We start from the raw sequence: 14832 nt of genomic DNA, 5'->3' as shown, positions 1-14832 counted from the left end.
GACTTAGAATACATACTCTGGATTCCACATCCATTCCATGATCATTGCAGCTTTAATACAAATAGTTCAAAATCATAATTATGATAATAAACTTTATTTATACAACAGCCTTTAAAACACAGTTACAAGGTGCTTGAAAGAAATTGAATGCAAACAACAGGAAACAATCAAAAGTATTTGAAGATCACACAGGATCACAGCACAAATACAAAAATAAAAAGTGTTACAGATAAGAAAAGAGTAAAAGCAAAATAAACCATTGCAAAATGATAACAATTGTTGTTTTCAGAACAAGGAGAAAGCACAACTATAAAATGTGCCTAGAAGAGAGATTTAAAAGAGCATAAGGAGCTTAACAGATGGATCTCCTCAGGGGCATTGTCCCAAGGCCCTGACAGAAAAGGCCCAGGTGGTGGAATGACAAGCAGAGCCTTCACTGAGGAGCTCAGGCAGGTGAACAGAGAATTGCACTAATCCAAATGAGAGAAAATGAAGGCATGAATCACAAAGATTCTTTGGGTTAAAACATGTTGATCTTTGAGTTTCCTGAGCAGCTAAAATAACTAAAAGAGCTGATTTATTCACAACCATATATCTGGTACAATATATTAAAGGCACAGTGTGTAGAATTTAGTGAAATCTAGTGTTGAAGTTTCATGTTGCAGCTGAACACCCCTCACCTCACCCTCTCCTTCTAAACATGAAAAAGAAACTGTGGTAGACTTTAATTGTCATAAAAACTCAAAAAGTGTTTAGTTTGTCCAGTCTGGACTAATGTCAAAAACATGGCAGCCTCCGTAGAGAGGGTCCCCTCGATGTAAATATAAAGTATTTAAATATAAAGGGTCTTTTCTGGGGTAAAGAAAACTACAATTCATACAATTTAGAAGAAATGAACTAGTGAAAACATCATGAGGATTATTCTACATTAAATTTCTGCCAATAGATCCCTTTCACCTAAATCTTACACACTGGACCTTTAATGCAGCTGTAATACACATTAATGTAGAGTTTCTAAATCTGTTGAGGGACATTATGTCATTTATAAATTTTAAGCCTTATCTTAATGTAATATACTAGCATTAACATTTACAAGACATTTAATTTGTAGTAACTTGGAGTTATGATCCCAATAGTAAATGTATTTTGTATTTATTCTGAACATCTCTATTATATTCTTGAATATATCCAACACCAATATATTTGGAAACACCTTTACCCATCAGTCAAAACAGCTGGTTACTATTACTACTTTCACAGTGACTTGGTTTGAATCCCTGGTGGAGACCTTAAGGTACGAGGTCCTACACTGTCACAAAGTGTAGTACCAACAGCAGCCACAGAGAGGCACCATGCTCAAGATTACTGTTTGGTGTGTATTCATGGCACCATATTCTCCAAAGTACAAGTTTTACAGCAGCAGAAGAGTCAATGTGAAGTGATGCTTTTATTGTGGAACTTCACATAAATATGTTAAAGTTCCATGGATTCCTGTTGTTCTTCATAGATCTACAGTTGGATCTAGTTTCTGTTTCTTTTTCGTGTGCGCGTCCGTGCTAGACTTTATACATCACCTTCAAAAATTGGCTACACATTTTCCAGGTAAAAAAAATCAATTCTATTTAAACACTATTTGTCAGTAGGGGCTTATCTAGACATGTAGTGAAATTAAAGTCACACTTTTCTTACATAGTTTCCTACAAAACCAACAAAATACCTTTCTTCCTGCATTAGATCCATTAAAAAACACCAGACAATCATCAGGTCAAGTTAAGCATCATTTTTATTTTGAGATACTAAAACACAACATGAGTGCTATGAATATTAGAGAATTGACTAACACACAGGTCCACACATGTTATATGTGTGTTACACAGTGACCTCCTCACATTGTGCTTCCTCTGAGCAGAAGCCCTGAAACAAGAAGTAACAATCATTAGCTCTCTCAGTACAGTTTGACCGGTAGTAAGTCTCATGAGGCTGGACCACTGAACGAGGATATGTGATCTGGACACAGAAACAAACATGAACATGTTTTACATTTTAATGTTTCACTGAGAAAAACTGTTCCACCTCATTTTGCCCAATTGTGAACATCATCTAGTGTCCAAATTAAACTTTTCCACAACATTCAACCATCATCTCTTCAGCCTACCTGGCTGAAAACAAAAGGAAGACCTTGATCCAAAAAAAAGGCAACAATTGTCTTTTGCATTGTCCTTTAATATTTTCAAATATTACAATGAAGACATAACATTTTTGAGCTATTCAGACTCAAAACGATGATAACACGGGACTGTGCAAGTTGTCATCGAATCATTTGGTTTTAGTTGTCTGATAGTTCTTTCACAATTTGATATTTTTAGGCCAACTGCACTTGTGCAACTTGACATTTAGGCAACTGTAATGTCAGATTTGGCTTCAGATAATGATCCCATGGGGTTCCATTTCATACGAAAATATCTAAATATTCAGACCCAACAGATCAAATAACCATGTGTAAATATAGAAAGGGTAATTTGTAGTGACTGCAGTTTATCTCTGGAGCTTTCTTAGTTACTTTGGGATGTTTTTCCCTGGCTCAGAAGATTCATAATTACTGCAGCTTTAAAGGTCCAGTGTATAAGATTTAGGTGATAAGATCTACTGGCAGACATTTAATGCAAAATATGTTATTAGTGATGTTATTAATAATGTTATTTTCTTGACCCTAGAATGGGCCCTTTATGTTTAAATACGTACATCAGGAACAGGTCCTCTCCATGGAGGCAGACATGTTTTTTACATTAGTCCAAACTAAACACCTTTTGAGTTTTTATGACAACTGAAGGCTACCACACTATATGTCACTAAATTCTACACACTGAACCTTTGAATTAGAAATAGAGATTAAAAAACATTCACATGAAATCACAGTTCTTTGTATCATTGTAGACATTTTGTAAATATATATCAGAAAGATTTAACTGCTGATGTACTTTTGTACATAAGCATGTACTTGTTCAATTGACCCAATTTTATGAACAAAAAAAACAACTCTTCATGAACTTTAATACGTTTGTGTACCGCTGCCCTTTGATTCGATCTACTGTGCTGTAACACATTTAAGGTGAGCTCATGTTGTGTGCTTGTTTATAGGAATGGATACTACAGACACAAAGCGTGTAAAAGGCAGGTTGTACGTTTGCATCTTATCTCTTCAGTTAGAAACTGACTGTTTTGATCACTGTCCTTATGATATAAAATTATTTCAATACACCTTCAAATATACGGCAACACACACATAAGTGATGGAGGAAAATCAGCCAGACACAGTGTTACACATCTCAGTCTCACACACACACGGGTAAATGCTCTCTCTAATGCTTCTATACATCGCAACACACACAGTCCAAATTATCTAGAAACACACTAATGCACAAAAAAAGGTCTTAAAGCACGACTCTGAAACTGACAAAGAGCCATAGTGAGCAGCAAAGACAACAGGAGGAAATTATTATTATAGAAAACTGACTAGAAATTGTCAAAAGTGGCAAATCCACACTGTGGAAGAAGTGTGTTATGAGGTTCAGAGTGTAGGATTCAGTGGGATGTAACAGTGAGGCTGCAGAATGCAACAAACTCAACATCTCTCCACTCACTCTCTCTTCAAACATGTAGGAGAACCTAAGGAAGCCTTTGGGTGATTTAAAATGTATGGGGCCAACTCTAGAGACAGTGTTTGGTTTGGGAAACATGACTCCATGGAAGAGGACCTCCTCCTCATGTAGATATACAAGTGTTATTAAACATTAAAGAAAAGATCATTATGAATATTATATTCAAAACCCTACACACTGGACTTTAAATTGTAAGACTTAAACATCCAGCAGTCATGAAGATCTACTTGTTGCATTATTTCCAGTGGACAGAGATCTCCCTTTGATTTCAACACAACACCAGAATTCAAACAGACTAACAAACACAAGTATAACAGCTTGAACAGCTGAAGCGTAACTATGAAAGAGGTGAAAAAGAGAAGAATGGAGTCAAAGAGAAGGTAGGAGGAGAGTGAAGGCGATTATGAAGCGACAAACTTCCTGCATTGTCACCAAATCCCTACAAGACAAAGATGTCACAGTCCATACCAAGTTAAAGCTAGCAGGGGTCAAAAACAAAAGGCAGCCGCCACACTCTCTCCTCCCAATCACCTGGTATGAAGATTTAAAATGTTGCTGTCAACTCATCCCTCTAAGTGCGCGACAGAGCTCTTAAGGCGTGTGATTCTGTTCTTCACCCTGTCTCATCTCTCTGTACCTGCTGACCAACACTATGTGCTCATCATCACCAGCACTGCACTCTTGCTGCTCAGAGCAGACCTAATGCCAGTGTGTAGAACAATAATGCATGTGCCACTTTCAGCACAGACACAGACATTTATGAAAAACAACAATGTGCCAGACTTTACTTTGAATCTGAAGTCAGTGTGATATGGACAAATCTCGGAATCAACAAGGGAGCTTCAACTTATTTGGAGCCATGACAATAGTGGTTATGGATACAACATTGTGCTGATATTCTTTTATTCTCCTCATGTTCATCTGATTGATATTGTATTGCAAGTAAATGGGCATTAGTGCTCTCACAAATTATCTTTATGGTCAATCAACAAGAGAATAATTGTCAACAACATTTTCAATCATCGGTTCATCATGAAATATGATATGCTTTTCTATTCAAATGAATGTCACTTCGAGCTCTGTGAGATTTGGATGGGTATTTCCACATTTCACAATTTAGAGGCTACGAACGGAACAGAAAAAATTAATGGAAACATCTTAATGATTTAAATTAAAATAATTGTTAAGTGTGGCCAAAGTTTGCATACAGACACAAATTGGTCGAAAATGATGTGTGACTGATCACAAATAAGACATTTAAATATCGTGTCCCATGATGCCATTGGACGTTAATGTTCTAGGTCCCACTGGGCTCTGTTGAAATTTCTTGATGGTTAACTGTGGCAGCGAGCATTAACGGTGGGACCATGACCTAGACAGAAATGTCACATTAATAGGGTTACACATAAACAGTGTGCAGTGAAGTCTGTAGTACTCCCAGGAATAAATGGTATTTACACCAAAAGTGAAAAACTAATTATATTGATATATCTAAAACAAAAAGAAATACTTATTCCACTTCTATGAAATTAATAAATGTGATGAGTATTGTGTAAACAAACTAATAAACAAAAACTGCTGCTTTTGTGTACCCCAGTACTTAACTAGTAATAAGATGTTTTAAGGATGGAACTAAAACAATCTCCTACATTAAAAAGGATCAGCATGCAGCAAACAACTTAGTATCATATCATTCAGATCAGCCTGATTAAATATTTGAGTCTAATATTTAAACACTGCTCCCAGACTCATTACTCCACTGCAGAAGCTCACAGCTCTGTGGCAGCACAGTATCTCTCAGACTGCCAATGCTTCCATGCAGGGCTAAAGCTGATTTAATCAAGTCTGGGCGGCTCCAGACTGAGACCAGCAGGGAAAATAATGTAAGAACAAATATATAATAATACTAAGGTGCAGCCATCAACTAAGGAACCGGCTTTGTCCTTGTCTATGTAAACTAGAAACAGTACAAACCATAACCTCCGGTCTTTACTTTTCTCTGATCACCTGTTGTGGCTTCTCTCTCATGTGACATCATGCTCAAAAGGGATTGAAAACAACCCTAAGCCATAGTGAGATGGGACGAGGCCTGTGAAGTGTGGAAGACCACGGATAGGAACATCTGAAAAGACCATTTCAGTTGACTGGTTTGCTGTCATTTTGTCAAAGGAAGCCCATGCCACAATTTGTTGTGCTATGTGTGGCTGTTCATTAGAAATTGTCTTGCCAGCTCTTGTGAATATGCGGACATCTTGTTTCAAAATGAACCCAACACTTTCAATGAAGAGGGCATGAGCAAGTGGTTAAGATCCATGTAACTGCAACATCCCAACATTGCATTTTAGTTGTATTTGTTTGGTTTGTTGCACATTCTCTTCTACCCATGTCTCCTGTCAGGATCTTCAATGTAAACAACTTATTTGTTCAAGCAAAATGCCCCAAAAATGATCCAAAACATAAAATATGGTGCTCTAACTGGCCCTGTATCTCTAAACTTCACAAACAGACATAACATTTTACACGTCTGTCATTTTGTCATTTCCTCTTAATTTCCTGATAATCTCCAAGAGGTTTATATGTAATTTGGTAGTATTTATAGAGATATAAAAAGCTGAATTTGCACAGTCAATACATTTGTTAGAAATAAATGTTAAACTTAATGTTAATGTTAAACAAACTTAGTGCTGATAGTGTGCAGGATATCAGCTTTTTTCATTCTCATCATATCATTCTCCTGCGCTAGAAAAGAGAATACAGATTGGTTATTTTCAATGAAATGTTAGTGTTACGTATGCACACAATTTGTCAACAGGCAATTTGTCAATTTGAGGGGGATGTATCGTATGACAACAAATAATAAAGTTACACCAAGTACTAAAGATATTACGGACCTGTAATATAATAAAAATATAACATTGACTGAGGTTCCAGTCAGGAAAAACTGCTGGGTTACACAGCAGCCGCGCAACATCATTTTCAGACAATACACACTCAGTAACACACACTCACACAGTATCTCAAAACTATGTTTAGACCATGACCTGTGCACACTGATTTGCCATGCATCATTGAACACAAACAAAGTTCTCTCATCCAATAAGGTGCAGTTGAACTATGGCGAGTTTAGATCCTAAGACAAAATTAAACTTCAAATGCCTTAAAAGACAATCCTGACATCATCAATGATTTGTTTTCTTTTCCACGTCCTTGACAGACTATGGGACAAATCATGAAAAAACGTGGATGAGCGTTTGTTCATTGGTTTTTAGTCCGAAATTATTATTGAGGGCCACACTGACCATCTTGATTATTTACCACAGACTGCTAAATTACAAGTGCTTTACAGACGTGGTTGGAGCCTTAAATCAAGTTTCTAGGCCAGCAGTACATTTCAGGCACAAAGAAAATAAAAGATTGTAGAAAAATATGTTTGTCGGAGTCACTCTGTAAAGACAAATCTCCATCTTTTCTTCTGATTGTAGGTTTTTAATTTTTCTGTTGCATAATTTAGATATTTTTCTTTACCTGAAAGAGTGATATAAAATAATAATATAAATAAGTGTCAGAAGGAAGATTTATACGTCCATAAGCTTCGGACATTTTCTTCATTTGTGTGAATTATAGTTTTTCTCACATACTCAATTAATTACCCATTCAGAAGGGGCAGGGCTTGATCTTTGAACTTTCCAACATTAGTGAACCAGTTGCACTTCTTGCACTACACACCAGACCTTAAAGCATGACTATTCAACTTCCATTCTTCCTCTTACAGATTAAATATTGAATTATGTGGACGGATTTTAGTGAACTTAACATATTAAATATTGACTTGTGTTAAATGACAAAAAGTACATAATGTTGGCTTATGTTAAGTAGCAAATGTTGACTAATGTTAGCAGACCTAAAGTAGATACTGTTAGCCAATGTTAAGTAGCTAATTTTGAATAATGAAAGCTAACGTTGTCTAGTGTCAATAGGGCTCTAAAAACACATTCAGTTTACTGACTGCATGACTCATCTCCACTTATGTGTTATAGTCTCATTTTAACAAGAGCAATGAGCAGCTTTTCGGAAGAATTATTATCATTGTCTGTAACAATCTGGTTTTGTTAGCGAGCAGCATCTCGACTGCTGGAAGGGAACAATTTTCTAAGGCATCTGCTTCATCTACATGAGCAACCAACACATACAGGTGCAGCAACCTGTTGTTGCAGTGGCATTTTGGTTAGTTAGCTAGCTAGCTTGTGAATGTCATTGGGCACTTGTATAGAAACCATCTGATGCTTCCCTGTGTGACAGTTTGCTTGCCGGGCACTGCAGGTCCACTGAAACCATAATGGACTCAGTGGAACCAGAAGAACAACAGAACAGATGGATGCTTTTGTAACTAACGTAAACAAAAGCTACAAAGCTACAAAGCCTGTGGCTACAGGTCAGGGCACACGGAGCACCGGGCTTGTTCGGATACCAGCAGAGAGAGTGAAACCTACCAGCTGATAGAGGGCTCACTCTTTACTATCTGTACCTGAAAACTGCATGAGGAGCCACAGCAAAAGCTTCCTGTACAGCCCCTTGTATCGCTTTCCTCTCATTTATGTTCAGAATAACAAATATTAACAGGCAACTATAAGATAAATTCAAACAGGACACTAGTTTCACTGCAGGACATCTTCAGTTGGGATGTTTTTTTGGATTAGGATTTTAGGTTTCAGACATAAGTTCCCATTCATTACTACTAGGAGGTCAGCGTTATCCTGCTACATGTTCCTAATCTCATCCCTGAAAGTATTTGACTAGAATTTCTAAAGGATCTAGAGATGTGCAACTATTTAGATTCACATTCTCTCAGCATTGGTCATTTCTATGAATGAAGTGTGAAAATGGATGGGAGAACAGTTAGTAGTCTGTCCCCAGAGTCATTAGTTTCGACAGATGCAGCTCATTTTGAAGCACCAGATGGATGTGTACTGATAAGAGTGGCGCCCAGACTGGAGGCAGCAGAGATGTGATGAGTGTTGCTGCTCACAACTGAGTTCAATTTACACAGATTTACCACATGACTTACATGCAGAACTTTGAACTACACTCCTTTTTAACTGAATGCATTTTAACTGCAGGATGGCCACTCATAACAGGTCTTATTTTTTAACAGGGAGAAAACTACTTCTCTCTCTCTTTTGTGGTAACCTATGCGGTTCTGAATGATGTAAATTGAGCTTTGGGGCTTCACTGCACAGTTTGATACAAGTAACCTCTTTTATAAGCGCTGAGAGGGTAGAAGGTGGCCACGACAAATTTCCCATCGAAGGTGCGGCCTGTCAGCAACCTCTGAGCCTCTTGGGAGTCGCTGGAGTTGGCGTACTCTACAAACACCTGGTGGACACAAAGTGGATTAAAAACCTTGATGAATGCATGTAACCCTGTGCTGTAGCACATTACAGGACCGTTTCAAGCTGGATGTTCTTCAGCAGATACATTTCATATTGATTTTGGCAGTTTTGCAGATATTCTTTCATTATAAAAACCTATTCAATAGATATTTGTTGCAAATTGAGATGATTGTTTGTGGCTGCATTGTAGTTTACATTTAATGACTGTACTACCACATACTGGCCTGTATCTATATCACTTTGCAGTTGATACACAAAAAATGTTAAGGCTTCCCTCCTTACAAGAAAAATAATGTTCTTCCATGTATATTTAAGACTATAGGAGTATCAAATTAAATGCATCAGTAAATATCAATCTAAAATCCACTGTCAATAAATGAAGGAATAGGAATTAATATTTATTTGTAGGCCACTATATGAGGAATCTTCAGACACTATGACAGAGCTGCAAGGTTGCAGTTGCACCCAGTGGATACTGGTGGTGAGTAAAGGACAACACTTTTTTTGCACAACAATGTGCACCAAGTATGGATTTCTATCATCAGATCGCTGTGAATGAAGGTTACTGAGAATCCCCTGTAGCTGTTCCTTTTAGTTGTACTGAATTGTTTCTGAAGATCCTGGCTGATTAAACAGACTTACCTGTCCTTTCCCTGGATTCTCCTTGGGGATGAGCAGAGAAACCACCGAGCCGTATTTCTGGCACTCCTCTTTCATGTCCTCCAGGATGTCTGGGAACAACAAATTTAAATGAAAAGTCAAAATGGATATACATTTGGAAATTTACAAATTCATTCAAGTTGAAGATATGCTGTACCTTCATACTCATCTTCATTGTGCAGATGACTGTCATCAATCAGGTTGAGCAGACGCAGAACAGGAGAAGGCAGCAGGACCAGGTCCTCTATGTGAGGAGCTGACACACACACATCACACACACATCACACACACATGTAAACATGGCACACTGATGGACATGTTTATCTTGATGCTTATCATAAATATTGACCCATACCAAAGGGAATACTGAAGAATGGGCTCAGGAGCGCAGTTTCAGCTGTGCATCTCTGCTTTGGGTCAATGAGAAGCATGCTGCAGACACAACATAACAAGAGACATTTCACAGACCAGACTACAGCTCTCTGCTTACACAGCAGGCGAGATTGTGTCATTATACAGTGCAGCTCATAGTGTAGTAGATATGAGGTTTACCTTTTGATAAGGTCTCTGAGGTGATAGACAGGGATGGCAGGGCATGCCAGACTGTTGCTGGCAAAGATATGGTCAACAATGGCAGCACTGTTATCCTAATAACAGGGAAAACAATTGCAGAATACTGTTTTAGTATTGCATAAAGGTGTCTGCATTATTGGACATTTCCTTGCTGAAAATGTCCAAAGCTTTTAAACTTTATTTTCTCTATTAGCCCATATTTACATATATTGTATAATGTTTTGTTGTTGTTATATTTGGTTTTAATTCCATATTTTGTGCTTTTATATTGTGACTTTGTTACTATATGGGAAGTGGTCACTGCAACTCTTACAGAAGATTTTAAGTCCTTTTACTCATAAATAATTTATTACTTTACTTTCTTAAGCCTTCAAAAATAATCTTGGTGAACTCAAATTCCCCAAATATTTACATATTCTTCCTTTAATAATTTAATCCATTTGAATTATTGACTAAGTCAACATCATCGCTCTTCCCTGAATTGAGCTTTGTCATACCTTCCATTCTTGCGAGCGGACAGTGTCTTTGAGTTTCATTCCTGAGAACATCTCTAACAGGATGATGCCCAGGCTCCACAGGTCCACTGCGGCTGTGCAGCCCGAGTCTCCCTCCAACTCAACCCCAGCCTGAGCGAGGCTGTTCTGAATCTCAGCCTCTGGAGCTCGATACCCGTCTGTCTGGATGTACTTAACATCCTGGGGTTAGGAAGAGTCAGGGTTAGAAAAACAGAACTCGGGTAATCCCAGCTCTTCTTTTAATCTACTTCTAATTCTCAGGCACACATACCTGGTTTCCCTCTTTGAAGCTGAGGCCAAAGTCGATGAGCTTGAAGCACTCGTCGTCAGCATTCCACAGGATGTTGCGAGGCTTGAGATCGGCATGGACGTAGCCCTCCTTGTGGAGGAAGGCGAGAGCCTCTAGGATGTCTCTGGCACAGTGCTGGACAAGCCACATGGAGTGGCCCTGCTGGGGTCTGTCCAGAATATATATCATACTATGAAGTCACACTGAAAGCTCAAGCTGTCTTAAATACATAAAAGCTTTACAGTGACTCCATCCAGCATTATTCATTATATTATCTTTCCAATTGCTCTGAGACCATTTTTATTCAAGGTGTATGATATCTTTTTACAGTTCTGATGGCCAAGTGAATAATGTGCCCACAATTTGAATAAGCCTGAATTACTTTAGCTAACAACGTAACATTCTGGGATGAATTTTTGAAAATCTGGTGATATTTAAAGGGTCTGTTAAATCAAAGAATTACTTTAACCTACTTACACCTAGTGCTGAGATTTTTCAGTCAGGTTTTTTAATAACTCACAGGTGTCACTGTGCTACTGCTCAAAGAAAGCTGCCCTTGGGATTAAATAATTGAAACAAGTGTTTTACTAAAAGCACACAGTTCACTGAACATTGAATCAGTGATCATCTGCATGACAGGCGAAAACTTTCTCCCACGAGATATCTTGCAACACAGAAGGTTTAGTGTGGGTTCATAGGTAACGTAAAGTATAAAGGGTGCACTGCATTTATTTTTACCAGTAGATGGCAATGTCCATTCTTTTGAATGAAGCTTTGAGCATAGCTGAAACAATATATCAATGCTTGATTACACTGTCACAAGTAAATGTTTGTGCTTTCAGATTCACAAACTAAATTTTATTAATATTCATTGCATTAAAACAAACATAAAACAAATCAGAAACTTCCTGAATGATTATATCACAAGTTATAAGTGTTTGGTTGTTTAATTAATCTTTTTGTTCCTTCAAAGATTAGAAACAGTGATACAAATGATCATGTGTGTTTCTAGTCAGGCAGAGCATGCCTTGTGTGCAGTGTTTAACACTTTCTGGAATCTGCACATGGTTGAGCTTGACTAACAAATTGGCAGACTGCCACGGTCATACATCAGAAAAAATTCCCATGACTCACCTACCACCTTGGGTACCACTGCTGCCTCTCACCAACAGCTCAGACACACTGACATCCAAGAGCTCCAGCAGGAGACAACGGGTTGAAACACCCATACAGCTGTTGGTGAAAACCCCGTACAGTGTCACTGCAAAGAGAATGAATACGTGGTTACAAACAGCAATGCCTCTACCCGTGCATTCACATCAGGTTGACAAGACAGCAAGAGGACAGCAGTGTTTAGCCTAGAACAATGACAATAATGATAATGATAATGCAGTGACACCATGATGTTGATCAATGGGGACCTCTGTTGAACTGTCAACTCAAATACAGTCTACTCTGTTCTAATACAACCTTTACATTAGATTTACAAACATAACTGTTGTTAACCATGTTTTATGGAATGATAACCTGAGAATTTGAAAGCCTGGAAAGCAACTGAAATCAGATTTGCTACATAAGCAGAATCAGAGGGGAGACATACAGTGTTTATAAATGGTCAGTGAGCGTTAGTATACCATTAGATTGAGATGTTCTTGTTGAATTTGGTATTTGCTCTATTTCATACAAAGATCTATAACAATAATATTTTCCTATTTTACTGTTAATGTTCCACATGACGTAGTTTGTGCACATCCTCTACCTGGCACATACATACAGGTGAACATTTTGAAAATGTAATCGTGATGTTACCGATGTTTTTGTGGCCCTGTATGTCCTCCAGCACGGATCTCTCCTTGTGATACCCGTAATCTCCTCCCTGAGTGTCGACCTGATACTCCTTGACAGCGGCGGTGGTGGCTCTGCCCGAGCTGACCCGGTACACCGAGGCCGAGACTCCTTGGCCGAGGCGCGACTGGACGGTCCATATCTCACCGAAGATCTCGAACAGCACGGGCTTCATGCTCTGGTCTACGCTGCCCTGCGGCGGTGCCTGTGGCTTTGGCTCGGAGGAGCCGCAGTGAGCCATTGGGCGACGGCAGGCGGGCGGACAGCAGGAGAGGTAGCCAGCTAGTTGACAGGTGGGAGCAGCTGCAGGAGCATGAAGAGCGGACCAGGCTCTGTCAGCGCCACATAAAACTACCAGGTAGTGTCAACAGCAGCTAGCGCACAATCTGGCAACACCCGCAGCATTGAGAGACTTAACCAAGGAGCGATATCTGAGCACATCAGTGGACAGTTTCCTCACCGAGGCTGCCAAAATGACCTCACGCGTCAACTACCAAAAAGTTAGCTAACTTAGCTCCCCAGGCTAAACTAGCCACCGAGTTTCAGCACAAAAACAAACCTCTTCCTCGAAGCGCAAATACACACTTCCCCCATAATGTGCCGGGTGTTATTAAGGCATTTCAACTGAACACAACAATGTGACGGATCATATCGGGGTGAAGTGTTGTGAAGTTTCACCTGAGTTGTTGTAAACCCAGGTTGTTGATATTAATCCTATATCCGCTCCTGCTCCCTTCTGTGCCACTTTCCTACAGTCTGCCCCCTGCTGGTCAGGAGTAAACCTACACGGTGTTGTTGTCAGTTTTTTCCATCAGAACGTGAAATTGTCTGTGTTATGGATTTTTGAATCAATCTTGGCTTTGCAGACCACTGAACGCTGTCTTTTTGAAAACGTTCTTATCTCTTGTTTTTGTCCTCAGGGATGTGACTTTAAATAGTGATCAAATGAAAAACACAAACTGCTGCACAAACAGTGTAAAATCAATTGATTACATTAGAGATATTTGCTTTTTGGTTCAGATTATTCAGTACAAAAACAAAGTTTCACAAGAATAAATAGGAACTGACAGTGATAAACAGATCATATTTGATATAGGTAATATATACTCGTAACAGATAACAAATGCAATATACACAGAATATATATATATATGATGCAGACATTGCCACAGCCTGGGTGGCTGTGGCTGAGGGGTAGAGCAGTCGTCCTCCAACCAGAAGGTCGGAAGTGTCCTTGGGCAAGATGCTGAACCCCGAATTGCCCCTCATAGAACAACAATAAAAAAGTGCTCCTCTAGATGCACTGTATGTATGAATGTGTGTGTGAATGGGTGAATGGCAAACTGAAGTGTAAAGCGCTTTGAGTGGTCTTCAAGACTAGAGAAGTGCTATATAAATACAACCATTTAACCATTTACCATTGATGTTTGACCAGCTTAGTAGGCCAGCAGGTAGAAGAATGAAGTGATATAAATTTCTACCTGCATTTTAAAAGGGACAAAAATAAGGTTCAGCCTTTATTTATGTTCATTTATTGACGCAGAACTTGGCCAGTACTAAATGAAACTCTCTGAGCTGAGGAGGGTGATTCAATCCAATTCAATTTTATTTGTAGAGCGCCAAATCCTAATATACATTATCTCAAGGCACCTTACATGAGAGTCGAGCCCTTAAAGATATAGAGAAACCCACAATGAGCAAGCACTTTGGCGAATGGAGAGAGAAAACTCCCTCATTGAGGGAGAGAGGAGAGAAAGAGCAGGAACAGTCGTGTACCATCAGGTTTGAGGTTTCATCTCTGACTGTAGATGTTGTAATGAAAACTATCAGAGTGATAATTCTGGGTGTAAAGATGTAATAATCATAATAATAATAGTTGTTGTCTGAATCCTGCAGGTTTA

At 38.8% G+C, this 14832-nt stretch overlaps 1 protein-coding gene across 1 annotated transcript; it reads right to left on the bottom strand.

The window, feature by feature from the left end:
- Positions 1 to 2202: 2202 nt before the first annotated feature.
- uhmk1 (U2AF homology motif (UHM) kinase 1) lies at positions 2203 to 13685 on the bottom strand. Its single transcript, XM_020080407.2, has 10 exons — positions 13610 to 13685; positions 12896 to 13234; positions 12221 to 12347; positions 11069 to 11255; positions 10780 to 10977; positions 10262 to 10356; positions 10065 to 10141; positions 9867 to 9965; positions 9692 to 9780; positions 2203 to 9032 (listed from the first exon to the last, which is right to left on the bottom strand). The coding sequence occupies exons 2-10, from the start codon at positions 13170 to 13172 to the stop codon at positions 8886 to 8888; spliced, it is 1296 nt and encodes a 431-aa protein (XP_019935966.1). The 5' UTR covers positions 13173 to 13234; positions 13610 to 13685; the 3' UTR covers positions 2203 to 8885.
- Between the last annotated feature and the right edge of the window lie 1147 nt (positions 13686 to 14832).

The sequence above is a fragment of the Paralichthys olivaceus genome, chromosome 3 (assembly GCF_024713975.1).
Source record: "Paralichthys olivaceus isolate ysfri-2021 chromosome 3, ASM2471397v2, whole genome shotgun sequence".
Classification (NCBI taxonomy): Eukaryota; Metazoa; Chordata; class Actinopteri; order Pleuronectiformes; family Paralichthyidae; genus Paralichthys; species Paralichthys olivaceus.
The sequence above is the reverse complement of the archived record's forward strand: the minus strand, read 5'-3'. Positions and strand labels throughout refer to the sequence as shown.

What these genes read in the sequence shown, in the direction of transcription:
- uhmk1 (XM_020080407.2), bottom strand. Translation starts at nt 13,172, where the DNA reads ATGGCTCACTGCGGCTCCTCCGAGCCAAAGCCACAGGCACCGCCGCAG. An exon ending in ACAGGGCCACAAAAACATCG is followed by an intron (nt 12,348 to 12,895) that starts GTAACATCACGA and finishes TTCTCTTTGCAG; the next exon opens with TGACACTGTACGGGGTTTTC. An exon ending in CAATGAAGATGAGTATGAAG is followed by an intron (nt 9,781 to 9,866) that starts GTACAGCATATC and finishes TGTTGTTCCCAG; the next exon opens with ACATCCTGGAGGACATGAAA.